The 21,760-nt window shown below is 39.6% G+C and overlaps 1 protein-coding gene across 2 annotated transcripts in view; it reads left to right on the forward strand.

Moving 5' to 3' along the window:
• The window catches only part of VCL (vinculin), a 109,896-nt gene that overhangs the window by 71,828 nt on the left and 16,308 nt on the right, over positions 1-21,760 (forward strand). For both annotated transcript variants that reach the window (XM_047072976.1, XM_047072975.1), the window contains exons 7-14: positions 4,187-4,277; positions 5,558-5,705; positions 9,803-9,956; positions 11,148-11,323; positions 14,318-14,508; positions 16,381-16,580; positions 17,718-17,846; positions 21,501-21,650. In XM_047072976.1, the coding sequence (XP_046928932.1) occupies positions 4,187-4,277; positions 5,558-5,705; positions 9,803-9,956; positions 11,148-11,323; positions 14,318-14,508; positions 16,381-16,580; positions 17,718-17,846; positions 21,501-21,650 (1,239 nt within the window). The remainder of the gene's footprint in view (positions 1-4,186; positions 4,278-5,557; positions 5,706-9,802; positions 9,957-11,147; positions 11,324-14,317; positions 14,509-16,380; positions 16,581-17,717; positions 17,847-21,500; positions 21,651-21,760) is intronic.

Below are 21,760 nucleotides of genomic sequence, written 5' to 3' on the forward strand. Positions count from 1 at the left end.
AAATTTTGTTCTACTGCTCAGTCTATGCTTTCCAGAAACATCTTTGTTTAAAACACTAATTTAAGGGTGGGGGAGGGGAATGCCACCAGGAATGGAACAGAGTGGGAAGGGAAAGGTGGGAGGGGAAGTGTCAGTGGGAAAAGGGAGAGTAGGTTGGGCAGTGAACAAGAGGGGGTCCTTAGTCCCATACTGCAAATTTTCTGGAACATGGCATTGTAGGACCTCCCTTTTTCTACTACAGTTCCTCTTGATTATTTGTAGGAGGAGCTCTGGTTCCCAGTTCTAGTCAGTGTTCTTTAGATCTCACTTTGTATTACATTTCAGGAGCGTTTCAGTTCCTGGGAGGGTGTACAGAAAGGAGTTCTTTTAAGGTTGTCCCTCTGCTTTCTGGTGTGTGACAGTGCCCAGCCACCGTGGTTTTTTCATTTAAAAGTTGAACTCAGAAGAGTTTTACTGTAGAAGGGACCATAGCGGGAGGTGACATGCCAGCTGTCCCCAGAGCTGCACACTTAGATCTGGTCTTTTTAAAAAACAGTCACTCCTTAAAAAAAAAGAGAGAGAGAGAGAGAGAGAGAGAGAGAACAGGGGACCTGTGTGGATCAGTTAGTTGAGCTTCTGACTTTGGCTCAGGTCATGATCTTAACAGCCCAATGTCATGATCTTGCAGTTCGCGAGTTTGAGCCCCACGTTAGGCTTTGTGCTGACAGCTCAGAGCCTGGAGCCTGCTTTGGATTCTGTGTTTTCCTCTCTCTTTGCCCCTCCCCTGCTCACGCTCTGTCTCTCTCTCTCTCTCTTAAAAATAAACATTAAAAAAAAAAGAACAACAAAAAAAAACTGAGAGAAGAAATTGGTGGAGACTTTTCTCTTTCCCAAATTTGAGATTTTGCAGAGAAGATATTCAAATGAGGTGTGTTTTTTTTTGTTTTTGTTTTTGTTTTCCCTTCTATTTAATATCCAGATTGTACTTGGTATTTAGGCTTCATATGGCTTAATGAAAACTTTGTGGTACATAGTACGGTTGACCACAGGGTTATGGCTATTTTCCCCCTTTATAAATATATCTCAAAATTGACTTCTGGTCCTAGTTGTTCAGTCACTTGGTTTATATCATATTCAATATTCATATACTTCTTATGTTGCTTATGACAATTCTTTTAATTCCATAATAAATACTGCCCTTCAAAAGAAATATATATGGGTTTCTTAGAAGACCAAAATATTTGTTCCCATGGATATTTTTTATTTTAATAGATATGACATTAAAATGTAATATGTTTAAATGTTTATTCACAACTTGCTCTGTTCCAGAAAGAATTTAAGGTGGTCCTTTCAGTTACTGTCTTAAACACCAAAATTATCTAAAATTCAGGCTATTAAAAACTTTGGTAACTAATTGAAATTCCCAGTTTAAAATTGCAGCTTCATTTCAACTTTGCTGTAGATGCTTTTTAGGGGAAAACCAGCACCTCTGAATTTTAATTTATTGATGTCACATCATCTTCCACTCAGGAGTCAATTACTCACTTCCTGAGAATTAGATTCTCTCCTTCAAGAGTGGTGGTCATTGATGCTTTATTAGGGAGGAAAAAAAACAATTAGTTTTGAGGGTACTGAGTAGAGCAAAGCCACTTTTTTGTCATTATGTTTCAAATCTTTTTTGGGCAATGGAGAATAAAATAACTCCTTTAGGTTAGTGAGGATTATGATTTTGATTTCTAGAGCTTATTTTCTGGACACTATTAACCCAAGCCAACATCAACAAGGCAAGGACCTGCATAACATAAGGTTAGTAGAATCTTTGGCAGCTCTTCTTGGTAAAAGGAAAAAGTTCATGGGTTTGATGTCAGCAAACCTGAGATCAGTTGGGTTTGTAGGACTGAGCCCTTGTTTCTTAATTTGTGAAATTAAATTATATTTATTTATTTTTTAAATGTTTATTTATTTTTGACAGAAAGACACACACACAGTGCGAGTGGGGGAGGTCAGAAAGCGAGGGAGACAGAGAATCTGAAGCAGGCTTCAGGCTCTGAGCTGTCAGCACAGAGTCTGACACGGGGCTTGAACCTACCAGTGGTGAGATCAAACCTGAGCCAAAGTTGGACACTTAACTGCCTGAGCCACACAGGCGCCTCATGTAAAACTAAATTATATTTAAATTTGAGGTTCAATAAAGAAATGAAGGGAAGAAATATCTAAAACAACTTGACTTGCAAGAAATCCTCAAAGTTAGTTTCCAAATTAATCTTTTTAATCTTTTGTTTTTTAATCTTTTTTAAAGTAGTCTTCATACCCAACGTGGGCTCAAACTCACAACCCTGAGATCAAGAGTTGCATGCTCTACTGACTGAGCCAGCCAGGGAGTCCCAAACTAGTAGCCATTAATGCTAGAGTAGACACACACAAAATGTGATCTTTGTTCCTGTGAATTTAGGTTTTTGAAATGCCATAAATCTCTGATTTTATTTCACTAAAAACATAGTGTGTTAGGGAAATGGTTATGAAGTATTTTTACATGGATATGATTTCTCTTCAGAGTGTGTGCATACTGCCTCGGTCAGAGATCGTGATTTTTTTTTTTTCTGTATCCAGATGAAGTCCTATAACTTATATTAGACACTAACGGCTATCTAATTCTCTGAGGTTGGGAGTTGCCCAAGCCTCTCTAAACAGGTATTGATTTGGGCCTTGCTAATTTGGAATCATGCTAATGCTGACTTTTAAAGGCAGGCTTTGCCATAGAACAAGATGGAGGAGGAGCAGATATTTAAGCCACTGAGAACGAAAGCACTTAAAAAATGCCATTTGTCTGCTTGTACTAATTACAAATGGATTTCGAAATACTGTCATGACTCTCTCTGCCTTCTGTTGGTAGATAGCCCCCATAATTCCAAATAACTTAGAAATAGAAAATATTTTCTTTACATTTTTTCAGTAATTTAGTTCACTTCTCATTCATTGCTGTGGCTGAGAATTTGCTATTCAGAGTCTTTGATAGCCAGGGTTAAAACGGAGAGCAGTCATTATCTGCTTAAATGGGGAAGGAAGAAATCCTAAAGCCAAGAGTCCTTATAATGTGAGTAGGTACTTTGGAAAAACTGTGGTCAGGCTGCTGACCTTAGGCCTGTGGGCGTTGTCAGCACTTACTCTGTATTAGTATACTGTACTAATTCTTGTTTGAATTAAAAGTTGGAGGGGGGGGGGGATGCTCCTTGTGCCCCCGTGTGGAAACATGGTGATACAACACCTTTAAGAACCCCAGTTTTGCAGGATTGGAAAGTGAAAAAAAGTTAAGGATTCAGGGCATTGCCCAGAGCTTCAGAGGTTAAATCCATGCTTTGATGGATGAACTCTCTAAGAGCCAGTTCCCTAGAGCAAAACTTTGATGAAATTTTAAAAACTTCATCAAACTATAGGTATAGTTTTAGTCTGTTTCAGCTTCTCGTGCCATATCCTGGGAGATTTTATGGTAGTTTAATGCTAGCCATTTTGAATCCTGATTGTAAGCAATAAATTGAGACCCGCTTTATTTTATTCTGCCTCTCCTTCCAGGTTAGGATGGTAAAGGAACGAAGAATGAGGAGGGTGAGGAGGATGGCAGGGAAGGCCAGAAAAACACTTTTTTTCTTACATTACATTCAGTGGTTTATTTGTGGAATTAAAACTAAATTGCTAGATTAAAATTTTCAGTTTTTTTCCAACCAGTAATTCCAAGTTTTTCAGATTAATTAAGTATAGTGAAGCATCATCCAGTGTTTGTGTATTTCAAAACAAGATGTAAAAGAACTGTGATTTGTGGCGCCACATGCTAATGAGGCTTCCCTGATGCAGGGAGGGCTTTGCCAGGGTTGCGCTAGATGAGTGGAAAGGCTGATAATGAGGCATGTGACAACAGGGCTTTTTCCTGCTGCAGACATTAAGCATCTTTTGGCTTGAGTGATTTTACCAGTTTTCACAGTCTAGCAATAGAGAAACCAGAAAACAAAATAGAATTAACTGAAGATTTGCATGCACAATGCTGCATTTTGACAGAAATAAGCACTCTGGTGTGATGAGAGTATTTTTAAGGCTGTTTTAGGACTACATTAGCTATTGTATGTTAAGTGCTGTAACTTTTTCTCTGTCTTACTTTGTATCATGGTATCTCAGTTTTTGCAAAGAAAATAATTGTGGTGTTTCTCTTCAAAAGGACACTGAAGCCATGAAGAGAGCATTGGCCTCCATAGACTCCAAACTGAACCAGGCCAAGGGTTGGCTCCGTGATCCCAGTGCCTCTCCAGGTAACCCACTGGTTCTACTTTCCGACAGATACAGTAAAAAGCGAAAAGTCAAGCAAACAAACAAATAAAGAAAGAGGGTCTTTCCATAATCTCATAATTCTGAGATAACTACTGCAACATTTAGGGGCATACTCCATTCTCTGATAGTTTTGACTAATTGAAGCATTACTGGTCCTTAAAAAGATGAACGGCATAGACTAATCACCTCTCATCATGGAGGAATAAACCAAGCTGAAGTGGGCATTCTCTGCCAGAATATTGGCTCACTTCTTCCCTGAATCTGAAAGGTAATTATTCTGAATAAAAACTCTTGTCTTGGGGCACCTGGGTAGCTCAGTTGGTTAAGTACCCAGATCTTGGTCTCAGCTCAGGTCATGATCTCATGGCTCGTGACATTGAACCCCAGATTGGGCTCTGTGCTGACAGTGCAGAGTGTGCTTGGGATTCTCTCTCTCCTTCTCTCTCTGCGCCTCCCCCATTTGCTTTGTCTCTCTCAAAATAAATAAACTTAAAAAAATTATTTAAAAAAAAAACCTGTTATCTTTAGGGGAGTCTGGGTGGCTCACTCAGTTAAGCACCCTACTACAGCTCGGGTCAGGATCTTGTGGTCCGTGAGTTCAAACCCCACGTCGGGCTCTGTGCTGACAGCTCAGAGCCTGGAGCCTGCTTCGATTTGGTGTCTCCCTCTCTCTCTGCCCCTCCCCCACTCATGCTTGCTCTCTGCCTCTCAAAAATGAATAAATATTAAAAAAAACCCCAAACTCTTTTCTTTCTAGTTCCCATTGGGCAGATTTCCATTTATGTCAAAAAAGTATTTAATTAAGCAGATTAAATGATGCCAATAAGAATTGGAAAGAAAATTTGACTTACGTAAAGACCCAAATGGGTTATTGAGCTGGGTTTTATGGATTTTCTAATCTAATATTCAGTTTTAGATTAATATTTGAATGAATGTGAAAAGCCTAATGGAGGTTAGAGGTGCTAAGTAGTATTAAATTAGTAGAGCTTATTTTCATCATCTGTATTCTTACCACAAGCTGCTTATCATCTCCAGATGGATATGGTTCCAAGTATTTTTTTTTTTTAGAAGTATCTGTGGTTAAAACCTCACCCTCTGCTTATAAGGGCACTGCTTGGCTGTTAGCTATCAGATGTATTGCCTTCTATTCACTTGTCTTCTAAAATCACCCATTCCTTCATGAATGAAATGACTTGTAAAGTATCCTTTCTAAATAATTAATATGTCAGCAGTGAGGATATTGAGTATCTCTTTATTTTAGGGGATGCTGGTGAGCAGGCCATCAGACAGATCTTAGATGAAGCTGGAAAAGTTGGTGAACTCTGTGCAGGCAAAGAACGCAGAGAGATCCTGGGAACCTGTAAAATGCTGGGGCAGATGACTGATCAAGTGGCTGAACTCCGAGCCCGGTAAAATTGCTCTACTCTTACCCAAGTTAGGTAACAGATCGTATCTCACTCCTGACAAAGTAATTCAGAGACCAAGTCTCTGCTAATTTCCCTGTGTTATTTTTGACTAATGGACAACACAGATTTTATACTCTATTAATTCTTTAAGATTGAAGTGAACTTCTTTGATAAACTTTCAATGTAGCAGATTCTTTGTAGCAAGGTTGAAATAGAAATAGAAATATGGTATCTTGGTTTCTAGCCACAGGTTTAGAAAGAATAAGGGGCAGTGGTGAAGTCTGGCATGGGTAGCCATATCTTTTATGAAGGATGGGTAAAAAGAAACAAAGAGTGAAAACACTAGAATTATTTCATGTTATTCTAAAATCCAGTTAAATAGGTTATCCTGTAAGTTGGTTATTTCTAGGCTTTTGAGTCTCTATTTCGTCATTATTCATTTGGTTTCATAATTCTTTTACTTCCTTTAAGACTTGACTGTTAGAACTTTTCCCCCTGTAAACTAAATCTATATAGTTTACTGTTAAGAAAACTCAGTATAATATAGGCTTCTTTGAAACTCAGCCATAGAGTTAATGCAGCTCTAAAAGATTATCCTCATTTTTATGGACTTTTATAATATCAGCATTGAGGAAAAATTGAAATATTTTCAATTGAGAAATATTTCAATTGATGAAATTGAAAATTGAAATACTAGTGTAGATGAAGTTTAATTTGGCTTCAAGAAAGTCATGAAACATCTTGAGATAATTGGAACATATAGGGCCTCCATACAAACAGGCCTCAGAAATAACCCCTTGACATGTTGTACACCATTACACTTGGTTTCAAATGTATTAACAGAATAAACTTAAGGATACAGTTTTTTGGGGGTGCCTGTGTGGCTCAGTCGGTTAAGCAGCCGATTTCAGCTCAGGTCATGATCTCACTGTAAATTCAAGCCCCATGTCGGGCTCTGTGCTGACAGCTCAGAGCCTAGAGCCTGTCTTGGATTCTGTGTCTCCCTCTCTCTCTGCCACTCCCTCACTCATGCTCTGTCTCTGTCTCTGTCTGTCTCTCAAAAATAAACATTAAAAAAAATTAAAAAAAAAGAATACAGTTTTTTTAAAGTTTATTTATTTTTTGTAATCTCTGCACGCAACATGAGACTTGAACCTATGACCCTGAGTTGAAGAGTCACACCCTTTTCCGACTGAGCTAGCCAGGTGCCCCAAGAATACAGCTCTTAAAGGAGTGGTTCTTAACCTTTTTTGGATCAAAATAATTTTTATAATCTCATGAGAGCCATTAATCTTTATGTAAAAAGTTGCACATAAACTTGCCCCTATAGTATTATGTATAATTTCCCGAGGATCGTGGATTCACTGCAGTCCTGGGAACTCCAGAGGTTTCAGGTTTAGGATCTCTACCTTGTAGGGGAGAAGGAACTGCACAAATAAATGTGATCTCATTGAACCCAGTGAGCCTTTTTCTCCTGCTGTGAAGCAGTCTCCCCTGTCATGAGCATGACAGGAACTTTACAGAAAGGACAAAAAGAAGTTCTGTTCCCATTCGGAGAAATGCCAATGCAGTTTGACAAGATTCTTGGCTCTTCTAATTTCTCACTGCTGGCTCTTTTGTTTGCAGCCTTTTCACAGTGTGGTAGACAGTTTTTACTTGGAATTCTCAAATACACAGTTGTATGTGTTCAGAGAAAGATGAATTTGAGCAAGAGAACAAGGTGGCTGCTGTATGGGATCAGCCATAAATCTGTAAAGAGAAAAGGCTAGAACAGGGAAGGGAGCTATGGGCCTTCTTCACACTGGAGCCTGCAATGTCCTTTCCTGATGAAAGATTAGAAAGCTATCCCCCTGTTAGCTTTTCTTAAATATGCCTAGCTATTTAACATTTTAGTGGCTGAAACTCAGTAACAATTTCCTCATTGATACTCTTCTTTTCACCTAGGGTTTCTAGGTTGTAAGGATATATTTTTCCTCTCATGGGGCTCAGTAAACTTTTTATTTTGAATGAAAAATTATGTAGCCCATCAATATTTTTACATTTTCACAATTGGACTTTTATACTAACATGGTTTCTCATCATGAATTACTAGATATGAAGGAAAAAAGCAAATTAAATCCCCAAAGTCTTCCACTCCTCTGCACATAAAAGGGAAGCCTCAAGTACAAATAAAAGGTATATATATCTTTTATATACCTGGCAATAAATAGTATTTGAGTTCATTACTTCACATATTGGTTTAGGTGAAAAATAAGGATGAATTTATTTTTTTAAGTTTATTTTAAATTTTTTTTTTTTCAACGTTTATTTATTTTTGGGACAGAGAGAGACAGAGCATGAACGGGGGAGGGGCAGAGAGAGAGGGAGACACAGAATCGGAAACAGGCTCCAGGCTCTGAGCCATCAGCCCAGAGCCTGACGCGGGGCTCGAACTCACGGACCGCGAGATCGTGACCTGGCTGAAGTCGGACGCTTAACCGACTGCGCCACCCAGGCGCCCCTAAGTTTATTTTATTTGAGAGAGAGAGTGTGTGTGAGTGGGGTGGGGCAGAGGGAGAGAGAAAGAGATAGATAGAGAGAGAGAGAGAGAGAGAGAGAGAGAATCCCAAGCGGGCTTTGCACTATCAGCGGGGCTTGATCTCATGAATCATAAGAACATGACCTGAGTCGAAATCAAGAGTTGGGCACTTAACTGACTGAACCCCAGGTGCCCCAATAAGGATGAATTTGAAAAGATAGATAAATGAATGACAGATCCATGCTACTATAAAGGGAAGCAAAGATGTTTTGGAGTTCATCCTAAAATCAGAAGCTCAGGTTAAGAGGATAAGCCATGCCATTATACCAACTGATAAAGTTGCCACCCCATCATTGAGTTTACCAGACTGAGTGGATTAAAAATATCTGAGGGGCGACTGGGTGGCTCAGTTGGTTAAGTGCCCAACTCTTGATTTCGGCTCAGGTCATGATCTCACGGTTTGTGGGTTCGAGCCCTGTGTCAGGCTCTGTGCTGAGACAGAGCCTGCTTTGGATTCTGTGTCTCCCTCTCTCTCTCTCTGCCCCTCCCCTGCTTGTGCTCTCTCTCTCTCTCTCAAAACTAAATAAACATTAAAAAATTTAAAAAATATATGAGCTTATAAAAATGTGGCAAATCGTATTTTGTTATGACTTGGAAAGTCTCTTACAAAGAGAAAACAAGTTTCTAATAATGCTCATATTTTTTGAAGTGTATCACTTTTGGGAGAGGAAAATAGTAAAATTAGTTCTTTAAGAATGTGATGGAAAACAACAGTTTCTTGTCACCTCAGTGACAACTGTTTTTGATATTTATAGATTGCATAGGAGTAGAAGGTAGACTTGAAGATTATTATTAGGTTCATTTTAATAATCATGACAATTTAATAACAGTAGTAATTATATGTTCGTATTATTTTATTGACATAGTGTTTTCAAGTTTTTTTTTTGTTTTTTTTGTTTTGTTTTTTGCTTGAAGCCACTCTGTTAGGTAAGCAGGGCAAGTATTGTTACCTGCACACCCCTCATTTTATAAGTTACAAAGCTGAAGCCCATTGTAAACAAGGTTCACAGGTCCCAGGAGCCAGGATTTGAACACAGATCTACTTGGTCCTAGTGTCATGTGCTTTCAGTAATACTGTGCTTGCTGCTTCCTGAAACATTTTCAATGTATACTTGCCCATAAATAAGACAATCTAATGGGATTTTTTTTTTTCTAAAGCACACATTACTATGGTAACAAAACCCTCATAGCAAGAAGATCACAAGCACATTTTCCCCCTGAAGTTCAGACTTGATTATGTAATCACCATCAAAAGGAGAATCATTATTATTGAAATTTGCAGGCTGGTCTGTAAAGTGGTTATGCTGTTCCAGGAAGCTAATGCATATTTTTAAAAGCCAAAGGAGAAAGTGGATGGTTTGGGTGTTTTGCTTTATCTCTTCTGTTTTCTTGTGCTATCCCAGATGTAGTAGGGGAAAGGAAAAAGACAAGCATGTTAACAAAAATGACATATTTGTGCTTCTCATGATATTTTGCCAGTAAGTATTTGAGAGAGTACAATGACAACATCTGTTTTGAGCAGAGGACAAGGAGCCTCGCCAGTGGCCATGCAGAAGGCCCAGCAGGTATCTCAGGGTCTGGATGTGCTAACAGCCAAAGTGGAAAATGCAGCTCGCAAGCTGGAAGCTATGACCAACTCAAAGCAGAGCATTGCCAAGAAGATCGATGCTGCTCAGGTAGTAATGATGGTTTTAAGGAGGGATGGGAAATAAAAGAGAAATGTTCCATAATTATCCTGCATCTCTTTCTCTCCCTCCCCGCCCCCTATATATATAGATGGGTAGATAATGGGTGTTTCTAAGTGATGACTGATTCCCAGCAATTACCAATGTTAACACTTCCTCTACTACCACAGGTTTAGACTCATGTTAACTCTATTTTGAAATAGAGATCTTAATTTTGAATACTTTGATTAAAGGAAGTACTCTGGGGGGACCTGGGGGGCTCAGTCGGTTGAGTGTCTGACTCTTGATTTTGGCTCAGGTGATGATCCCAGGGGTGTGGGATTGAGCCCTGCATTGGGCTCTGTGCTGAGTGTGGAGCCCGCCTGGGTTTCTTTCTCTCTCTCTCTCCCTCCCTCCCTCTGCCCCTGTACCCTGCTTGTGCATGTGTGCTCTCTCTCTCTCTAAAATGAAAAAATTAAAAAAAAAAAAAAAGAGAGAAAGTACGCTGAGCACTAAGAAAATTCTAGTTCCTGGTATAGATCACAGTATATAAAAGCTTTTCTTCATCTTAGAATTCACAACTGTATTTGGTCATAGCAATGTTAAAGGGTTAAAGTTTTCTGATGGCACTCTCCTGTAAAATGATTTTCAAGCAGTTCACAGAGAAACAAATGTTTGAGAAATTGAAGAATTAGTAAGGTGTGATTAAAGCAAAGATACGCTTGTGACGATTCTCTTTTTTAAAATTTATTTTTATTAAAAATTTTAACGTTTATTTTTGAGAGACAGAAACAGAGTGAGAGAGAGGGAGGGGCAGAGAGAGAGAGGGAGACACAGAATCTGAAGCAGGTTCCAGGCCCTGAGCTTTCAGCACAGGGCCCGATGTGGGGCTCAAACCCATGAACCATGAGATCATGACCTGAGCCAAAGTTGGACGCTTAACTGACTGAGCCACCCAGTCGCCCCTGAAGATACTTATTCTGATGGGGAAGGAAAAAAAATCACTTTTAAGAAGATGGAGGATTGATTTGATTTTGCCTGAGCTAAGAACCTGTTTAAAACAGTAAGAATCAACATTGTAAAAGCGATCACTGGTGTGCCTTGTGATTACTTTTGAAATATTTCTGATGGCCTTGTCAGTTGAATGAAATGTGGTTTATGAGGAGATCACAGTATGCTTTTTTTCCATTTTTATGTGTTTAGAATTGGCTTGCAGATCCAAATGGTGGACCAGAAGGAGAAGAACAGATTCGAGGGGCTTTGGCTGAAGCTCGGAAAATAGCAGAATTATGTGATGATCCTAAAGAGAGAGATGACATTCTACGTTCTCTTGGGGAAATATCTGCTCTGACTTCTAAATTAGCAGATCTACGCAGACAGTATGTATTTAACTTCTGACATTGCCTTTTAATCTCTCTCTTTTTTCCCCCAAGTGCATATATAGTTGAATGCTATAGGTTAAATGCACATGTGATGCTCTTTCACTGTATTCTTGTTGATTCTGTGTGACATGGCTAGGTCAGGTATTACTTCTGTTTTATTATTGACATAACTGAGGTTTAATGATTTATTGCTGATCACATGGTTTTAAATTAATATATTTAGGATGCTAAGAACTCCTTTTTTGAGATCCACTTTTTATTTCTAAGCTAGGACTTTTCCTGCTATATCATGTTTGTTTCCCAGGCACAAGAGGGAAATATTTGTGGCTATCTAAGAAAAGATACTGTGGACTGTGGACAGGGGGGAGGGGGAGGAGGCATAAGAAGATGCTTTCTTTTCTCCCCAGCAATGTTATTTCTTATGTAACAGTTATAAAACATCCTTAAATACAATGTCCTCACCACAGCTACTGCTTTTAAAGGCTTTCATGGCTTCTACTTTGATTATATAAAGAGGTGTTGCTTTGTTCCTTTGATCAGTATTTTTCTCTCTTAAATAAACTGCTAAAAGAACATTAAAAAAGAGGACAAAAGTCGCTTCTTCTCCACCTCAGGCTTCCAGCCACTTCTTCAGGGATAACCATAGTCAAGTATCTTGTGAGATTTGGCTTTTCATTTAACTTGTATGTTTCATTTCCTGTTCTTCCGTGGGAGAGTACCTAACCTTGTCTCAGTGACTTGTACTTTAGAATTCTTTCAAGTCTTGTATTGACCAAGAGGACAATACTGGCTAAGAAAGCACACTCCTGCCTACCATGAATAGGAGATGGGTGGGAGCAGGGTAAACATACTTTAGGCAGGAGGTTGTGATAGAGACCAACTTAGCAGCTCAAGTTTGATTACATATCAAGGTTGATCATTTGGGAATCACTGTTTTATACCCCAAATCTTGAGTTGTTTAGGTAGAGAAAATAATTTGATCATTGTAAAATATAATGTCTATACAGTTAGGTCTATGTTTGTTAATATTAACCCATTAATATAATCTGTTTACATTATCACTAGTTTAAAATACTCAAAGGAGAAACTGTTTTAAGGACCAGAACACGATTCCATATACATATCAGGCACTCATTAATGTTTCTTAATGATGAAGAGAGAATTGATGCTAATGGTGAGAACAGCAAACCTTCCTGTGTGGTCATATGCCATCATTACTTATTAGTATAACATATACATATCCATAGCTTCCTGACAGTGGGAGTAGCCACGATCAGAACCAAAGTAAATACCTTCTTTGTCCAGCTTTATAATGGAGAAGGTACTGAAATTTAAAATCACAAAGGAGTTCTTCAGAGAATATCTAAATTAGTTGTTCTGGCTGGTAGGCTAACATTTTCATTTTTACAGGTGAGGCAGATAAGATTAACCTGAAGTTTTCTCTAGGTGGACTTGAGAAATAAAATGTGTCATATTTTTTATATGTTCATAATGGTTAGAATCTGAAGTCTTTGGAGTAGGGTTTTGGGGGCAGTAATCTCCCTTTGTGATACATAATTGTGATTCTCTTTTTATTTCTGTATTTGGTTACAAGAAACTCAAGAAAAAGTGGAGGCCAGAAATGTGTAGTGGCATCTAATGTCTAATGGAACTTAATAGTTTGAAGTATGGCCAGGTCTGGTGGCAACTGGAAACTACTCCCTCTGTTTGTTAGTAGCTGTATGGCATGCTGTCTGCTTCAGTCTGTGTGTTGATTTTGTTTATTTGGGTTCTTTGTCTAGCTTTGCCCTACCATGTCCCAGGCTTTCTAGTTCCAGACCCACCGCTAGTTGACTATGCAGTGTTTTTGAAGCATGGGCCAAGGACAACATACCTCAGAACCACCTGGGAATCTTGTGAAAAATGTACAGCCTGGACCCCACTGTGTTTGCAGTGGGGTGTACTTAATCATAATCTCTTCTGGTGGTGCATTTAAAACTAAGATCCCAGATGACTTTTATGCACACTGGAATTAGGTTCCTTGCTTGACTGTGTTCATGTTGTCTTTGAGTTAGATAACCAGTTCAATCGGTTATGGCAAGAATTGGAGAATTATTTTGATACCAATGTAAGTAGCTAAGAGTGAGGACTCTGAAGTCATAGTGCCTGGGTTTGAATCATTAGTCCACCAAAGTAAGTGATAGGATCTTGGGTAAGTTATCCAACCTTTTGGTCCCTCACTTTTGCTTTTTGAATAATGGGGATAATACTGGTATCTACCTCTTAGGTTTGTCATGAGGATTAAATAACATAAGAGTGTTATTTACTGTCAGAGTTGGGACTCAAAAAATTGTACTACTTACTACTAGTTCTATAACTAGTACTGTAGCTGCTTCAACTACTGCTATACAACATACATGGCTACTTGGGCCCACCTAATCCCTGAGGGAACTAGTGTTTTCCTTGATGGTCAACTGAGGGGTCAGCCAATGTAGTGATTTTTTTTTTAATGTTTATTTTTGAGAGAGAGAGCGAGCGTGCGCGCGTGCGTGAGCACGAGTGGGGGAGGGGCAGAGGGAGAGAGAGACACACAGAATTCAAAGCAGGCTCCAGGCTCTGAGCTGTCAGCACAGAGCCTGACACGGCGCTTGAACTCACAGACCATGAGATCATGACCTGAGCCGAAGTCGGATCCTCAACCTACTGAGCCATCCAGGTGCCCCCCCCAACTTAGTGATGTTTGATTGAGCTCAGCTAACCAAATGGTTGAGCTTGATTGAGGTAGATTGACTCAAACTCATATTTAATGTTTTAACTGGGATAATGCAATCTGAATTTAAATGATCAATTTCTTACTTTAGTGCCAAATAAATAAACCACTCTCCTTCCAAACTAAGCTAATAATAATCATTAGCAATTTGGCATCTCGTTAGCATTTGTGTAGCAATTAAAATCCTCTCACTGTAAATAGTGTCTATGACAGGATGGCTTTTTTTTTTTTTTCCTTTTCAGGGGGAAAGGAGATTCCCCAGAGGCTCGAGCATTGGCCAAACAGGTGGCCACGGCCCTGCAGAACTTGCAGACCAAAACCAATAGGGCTGTGGCCAACAGCAGACCCGCCAAGGCAGCTGTCCACCTGGAGGGCAAGATTGAACAAGCACAGCGGTGGATTGATAATCCCACAGTGGATGACCGGGGCGTTGGTAAGGCCATGAGTGCACTTAACCCTCCATAAACTGGTCTTAGTGAAAATAAACAAGTTGTTGATAGAGATCCTGTTCATCTGAAATTAGGTGCAGAAGGGGTTCTTCAGCTACTGGTGAGTAAATCATCCTACAGTGTGACTCCATTTCCAAATATAGCCCATAAATGATACCTGTGGCTTATTCAAAAAGAATTTGTGAGTAAATGTTTTTGCTGTGGGCAAATAGAAAGGTCCTCAGGTTGGAATCGAAACTTTGAACTAATTATTTCCAGTCTATGTGTACTTCCATTCTGTTGTATTTCTATTACACTCATTGGAAAATACCCAGTTAAATGTAGTTTTTGAAAATAAGTAAGAAGCACTTAGCTACCAAGGTTATTTTCATTTTTGAGGGCTCCTGCGTTACACAGTCACCAGTAGAACTGATAACCTAAAATTTTGATTTTGGGGAGTTTTTAGGGATGAATCTGTAAGAAGTTAGGTCATATTATGATAGCAAATCTGCTGAAGCTGAAAGATCTGTTTACTTCATTTACTATTTTTGTTGAATAAAAAGATTAATTTTTAAATTGGTGATTCCCAGTTTTGGGGAATCAGACAGATGTATAATTTACTGGGGGAGGAATAAACTGGTATAAAGGTTCTGAATGGTAATTTAGTATTACATATTAAAAGCTTTAAAAAAGTTCATACTCATTGACTTAGCAATTTGACTTAGAGGAATTTATTATAAGAAATAATTAGACATGTTTCTATACAGAGTTACATATGAGAATGTATATAAACAGTATAAATATTTAATAATAAGTAAATGATCAATAATTATGGTTAATATGATAAAATATTACATAGATGTGTAGATCATGATTTTTTAAGAATACTCAATGATGCGGAAAAATGCTCCCATTAAATAAAAAGAGGCAAGGAATAAAAGTTAATGTAAAGTACGATTTCAGTTTTGTAAAAGAGAAATGTGTATTTGTATAGGGACATGCAGTGCATTAAAAAACCACTGAAAGATTTGCAATAACATGGATGGATCTAGAGCGTATAATGCTAAGCAAAATATGTCAGTCAGAGAAAGAGAAATTCATATTTAGAATTTAAGAAATAAAACAAATGGACAAAGAAAATAAGACAAAACAAAAAACTTAGAGAACAAATTATGGTTGCCAGAGGGGAGAGGGGTGGGAGATGGCTGGAACAGGTGAAGGGGATTAAGAGTACACTTATGGTGATGAGCACTGAGTAATGTATAGAACTATGGAATCACTACATTGTATACCTGAAGCTAATATAACACTGTAAACTATACTGGAACTAAAATTAAATAAATAAATAAATATTAGTAGAATAATTTTTAAAAAGACTGGTAGGAAATGTTCAACTGTATCAGTCTCTGAGGATTATGGGTGGATTATCTATTCTTATTTATATTTTCCTGTATTTCCTAATTTTTTTTCTATTGTTAGGGGAAAAAAACCCCACTAAATGTTTTTATTTAAAAAAAACAACAGGGATACCTGGGTGGCTCAGTCACTTAAGTGTCAGACTTGATTTCAGCTTGGGTGGTGATCCCAGGGTCAATGGGATCGAGCCCTGAGTTGGGGCTGACTTGCACGGAGCCTGCTTGGGATTCTCTTTCTCTCTCTCTCTCTCTCTCTCTCTCTCTCTCTCTCTCTCTCTCTCTCTTTCCCTGTCTCTCTGCTCCTCCCCTATGCATGCACACACGTGTCTCTCTCTCTCTTTCAAAAATAAGTAAACTTTAAAATAAAACAAACAACAACAACAACACAATAGTTTACCACAATGGTACTGCAGTTGCCTTCTCTGGGTCTCTGTAAGTTACAGTGCTTTCCTCTTGATCCAGGTCAGGCTGCCATCCGGGGTCTTGTGGCCGAAGGGCATCGTCTGGCTAATGTCATGATGGGGCCGTATCGCCAAGATCTTCTTGCAAAGTGTGACCGTGTGGACCAGCTGACAGCCCAGCTGGCTGACCTTGCTGCCAGAGGGGAAGGAGAGAGTCCTCAGGCGAGAGCACTTGCATCTCAGCTCCAAGACTCCTTAAAGGTAGAACTTTGGAGCACACATTATTACATTTCTATGCTTACTATTATTGAAAAATGGGAGGGGAGAGATTTTTAAAATATACAATTTCTTGAATCTAGGGAAAGTGAAGAGTGTGATCAAGGAGCATATAATGAAGTCTAGAACTTACTAGGAAAAAGCTCACCTGTGTTTGACTGCAGCTGAAGTTGTTTTCCAAGTCTCAGTCAAGCAAGACCTCTTTTGTGATATTTGTTCTACCATATGTCCTCTGTGTTTATTTATTTGGTCAATATTTTTCTTAAAATGGACTCCCTTTTTAAATTTAGGTGGATTTATTTAAAAGACAACTTTATAATAATCATGAAAACATGAGCTTGATGTGCTAGTTACATTTTTCCTAATATTCTTTAGAAGAAAACACATAATTATCAAAATGAAAACACTGTTCTATCTAACACCTAACATCATTTCAGGTATCGTGAGTGTCACCCACTTTGAGAAGCAGTGGGAGTGACTGAGACTTCTTTCTATAAATCCAGAAAACTTAGATTGGACTAAGTGTGATAACTATGAAAAGGAACCTTTTCCGTGACTTATAAGAATCGTCTTTAGATTATGTTAAGAAATGGGTACATATATTGGTTATCAAGTTTTTCTAGAAACTTAACTGAAAAAACATGTGTCGGAAAAATTTCCCGTTCTTAATTTCTTTACTCTTAATGTAAGAAAATGCTTAGAGATATGGCACTGCATCTGCCAAACAATCCTTACAGCTTCTGTGGCCATGATTAGGCTCCTCCAACATTGGGAGTGGCGAGGAACTCTGTTTACATTTCAGGGTCTTCTGTTCTACCCCATGAACCTCAGTACCATTTCTTAGAAGCCACCAAGAAAGGAAGTAAGATTTCTTGTTTGGGTGGAGAATGTGGGTGCTGTCTTACCTCTCCTACTAGACATGAATCTCTTAGAGGGTAGGATTCATATCTTACACCTGTTCCATGCTGGTTCAGTGCTTTGTACATAGTTATAGTAAATACTTACTGAATGAAAGATTAAATGAATGAATGAATGAATGAATGTGTCACTAAAGTGAGGATATTGGCAGATGTACCTTTTGGACATTTTTGGTAATTTTTATTTGTGAACAATGTTTTTAAGGATCTGAAAGCCCGGATGCAGGAGGCGATGACTCAGGAGGTATCAGATGTTTTCAGCGACACCACAACTCCCATCAAGCTGTTGGCGGTGGCAGCCACTGCACCTCCTGATGCTCCCAGTAGGGAAGAAGTGGGTATCTGGAGTCTTCCTTTTCTTCTGTTGGCCAGCCACACACACACACACACACACACACACACACCCACCCACACGCACACGCATGCACGCATGCATATTTATATATATTTGGATATTTGTAAAGGTAAAATTTGATTTCAGTGTGCATCAGAGGCAGTGGTTGGGAAATTGTGGGTGAAGGGTGGAAGGGCAGAAGAGGAAAGGCCTTGCTACCTCTTCTTTTAGTTATCAGGTGTGTCAGTAATGTCTTTAGGACATTTCTTGAGTTGTAAGCTGTAGAAGACCTGACTATCAGAGAAGAAAACAAATGGGTTTTGTTTTTATGGTGTAACAAGAAACACGGACATAGGTAGCCCTGGCATTGGTTCAGCAGCTTGACACTGTGACAGCTGGCATTTCTGTGATTTTTTTTTGGTCTTTTCCTAATGGTGTGAGATGGCTGTTGTAACCCTATGCATCATGTTCAAGGCAGGAAGAAATGAAGGAAAGGGCACTCCAGTCACAACTGTCCCTTTTATTAGGGCATTTTATTCTCAATGCAAAAGTCAAGGTAGTCCTTTTAAATGATTTGGTGTCGTTCTTCTACTCACCCCCTTCCGATGACTCCCTCCTGTCCCAGAGGGAAGCCAGGATCACCAGTAAGACCAGTGATGTGCTGGTAGACTGGCACTCTAGGAAAGAAAGCCTAAAAACCAAAAAGCCCTGATTTGTAATGTTTGTTTGTTTCCATGATATAAATATTCCCGTTGTGGCTGTTTCGGTGTGGAGTCACTGAAAGCGGTTGGGAAGAAATGGGTGCATTTGCCTCTTATGAGCTGGTGTGAGTGGTTATGGTGACTTCACACCACTGCATCTGGTTCCCCTCTACCTCTCTGACATCATGTTGTACCACTCTTACCCTGCAGGCTGCTCTGTCTACACTGACTTCCTTGTGTTGTGTTCCCAGCATTCCATGTTTATATTTTCCATGTTTGAACCTTGGGGCCGTTGCACTTGTTGTCTCTGTTCCTCCCATAGATAATTACATGTATTATTTACTCTCTTCCTTGAGCTTCTACTGAAATACCACTTTTGGGTCACTGCCCAAGATAGCATCCATCCCTACCCTGCCCCCAGCGATTTCCTAATCTCCATATCCTATTTTTCTCCTCAGCATTTATCAACATTTGACATGTTTGCCTCAATTTTTGTTTGTCTGTCTCCCTCACATTAGCATGAAAGGCCATGTAGGCAAGGAATTTGTTTTGTCATACTTTATTCCCAGTTCTTAAAACAATGCCTGGCACATTGTTGGTGAATGAATGAAAGTAAAGTTTTTCCCAGAAATCCTCCAGGTGACTTGCTTATGTTTCATTGACTCCATCATATGGCTGCTCCAGCTGTAGAGGCATCTAGGAAAGCAAATATTGGCAGCAAAGAAGAAGGGGTTATTGGGTCAGGCACCCCAGACCAGGTAGCATTGGTGGGTTGGAGGTGTGTGTTATTCTTACTTGCTGATGACCCCGATTTTCTTTCTCTGGCCTGGGCGTAGTTCAGCTCACGGTCCCCTTAGGCTAAGATGATTTGCTATGTTTTTCAGTCCAAACTTCTCTGAGTTTTGACGAGTAGATCAAGTCTCTCCTGGTTATCCCCAATTTGATGCTTCGTTGGGACATCAGCATGTGTTGTCCTTTTCCTATTCTCTCTCTCTTGGAAATTTGGGAGTTGCCATTGACTCTTCTCATACCAATAAATAACTTAAGGCAAGCTAATTTGATCTCACAAATATTTCTTGAATCCTTTACATTTTCCATTCACACATTGCTGCAGCTCTAGCTCTGATCCTTGTCCCCTGCTGCCTAAATGACTGCACAGCTGTGACTCGTCTTCTTTGAACCTGTCACCAGGCCACCAATAAAATAAAAACAGAGATTTGACCTTCTCTTCCTACCCCTTCAGTGAGTCTTTCCTTTCACATAGGATAAAGTAGCACTGGGATCTACTTCTAATACTCTCTCTAAACCTGTTTCCCACAAACCTCTGCCTCTCAGTTCATGCCCCAGCAGTACTTAATTGCTTATGGTTTCCGGCATACTCTGCCCGTTCTCCCTTCTATGTCTTTGTTCTTTTTGTCTCTGCCTAATTATCTTCCCCTTTTTCTTTTTTGGCTAATTCCTATATATCATTTATCCTTTAATCTTTTACTTCCTGGATAAGGTTAAGTGCCTTTCCTTTTGCTTGCATGCTATCTGCTTAGTTTTATGATTGTACATAGCACACTCTATATAAGTATCTGTTTATGGGGCCTTCTTACATCTGAAGGATTTGAGCTTCTGAGATGCAGAAATTGTGTCTTAATCATTTTTGTATCTTTAGCACCTACTCCAGGGTCTGGCACATAGTAGGTGCTTAGTAAATTTTGATTGAGTGATACGAAAAGCAGGCTAAGTGGCCAGTTAAGTCAGAGGGAGCAGCAGACAAGGCTGGAATTGAAATGACTGACTAGGGTAAGCAAAAGCCCCGTAGATCCAGATTATGGGAGACCAGCCAAGATAAGAAAAGGACTGAGGCCAGGAGAAGGGGACTAGGAAATCAGAGATTTAGACAAAGATTCTGAGCATTAAATGGCAAGAACCAGGTGGCTGAACCCACAAGAGGCCATTATGGGGAAGAGACTTGTGTGGGTCAAGACAGCACCCTGGCAAGGAGACTGGAGTCTGCTGTTGAACCAGGAGGGCTTGAGGGCTTTACAGGCGGTCTGCCCTGGTCCCTGCGTATGGGCAAGTAGACCCTCAGGAGGAGGCAGAGAGGATGGATTCTGTCAGGCAGTTTCTGATATGCTCTGTGTGGAGTGTAAACCTGACCCAGCACTGCTTGGTATGCCTTGCTTCTTCTCAAAGCATTGTTATCTAAGCAAGTGACAGAAGAGCTTTTGTTATTTTATCTAAGTTAAATAGTCTACTTCATTGTATGCAACTTTGCATAATATCCATGTCAACAGAAAAGCTAACTTTTTTCAAATTTGAGAGCTGAATGGACAATTCAGTAGATAGGTTTTTTATTTGGGATAATAAAAATCAACCTTCCCTGCCCTAGTGTTAGGCCCCATTGTGAGCACCAGCTATCATTTTTCTCATGGAGGTCAGGGGCAGAGTTTTTACAACATTAATGGTAATGGATAGGTGAGCGATTCTGCCTTGAGGAGGCTGGAGTTCGGGTTAGGACTGTGGATATTCTTGGCTCTTAATGCACCCAGCCACCTGCACTGGAGCCTTGAGTGGGTTTGTCTCTCTTCTTCAAACTCCAGGATAAGACTTTTGGGAACAGGGATTTTTGGTCTTCACCTTCTGTGAAGTCCTTGTTGTAGACTTCACAGTGCTGTGTGTTCTGTCTGCACTTGGTAAGCATTGGTTGAGCTGAAATTCAAGGGTGTGTGGGTGTGCGGGTGTGCGCATGCATGCACATGATGCCTGTGGCCAAACCTCTGAGGAGATAGAGCAAGGCCAAGACCTGGCGATTGATTGTTGTCTTATTAACTAGGGTTTGATGTCATCTGTGAAGTCTTTGCTTGAGTGGTTGCTGCCTCTGCTTAAAGTGAGAATTTTTCTTAGGCTTCCTGACCCATTTGATTGAAATGAAGTTTCCTAATGTTTTTGTTTTTTTCTCAAGGTATTTGATGAGAGGGCGGCAAACTTTGAGCACCATTCGGGAAGGCTTGGTGCCACGGCGGAGAAAGCGGCTGCTGTTGGAACTGCTAATAAATCCACAGTGGAAGGCATTCAGGCATCAGTAAAGACAGCTCGAGAACTCACACCCCAGGTTAAATTATGCTTGCTTTTTATTGTTTCAATATTCGCCCTACAGTGTTCAGTAAAGGTCAATTACAGAACAGTTTCTATACATTTTTGAACACTTATTGTAAATTGTTG

Source organism: Lynx rufus, unplaced genomic scaffold (genome assembly GCF_022079265.1).
Source record: "Lynx rufus isolate CCGP_SWC_20201006 ecotype Redwood Valley unplaced genomic scaffold, mLynRuf1.p SCAF_11, whole genome shotgun sequence".
NCBI classification, from domain to species: Eukaryota; Metazoa; Chordata; class Mammalia; order Carnivora; family Felidae; genus Lynx; species Lynx rufus.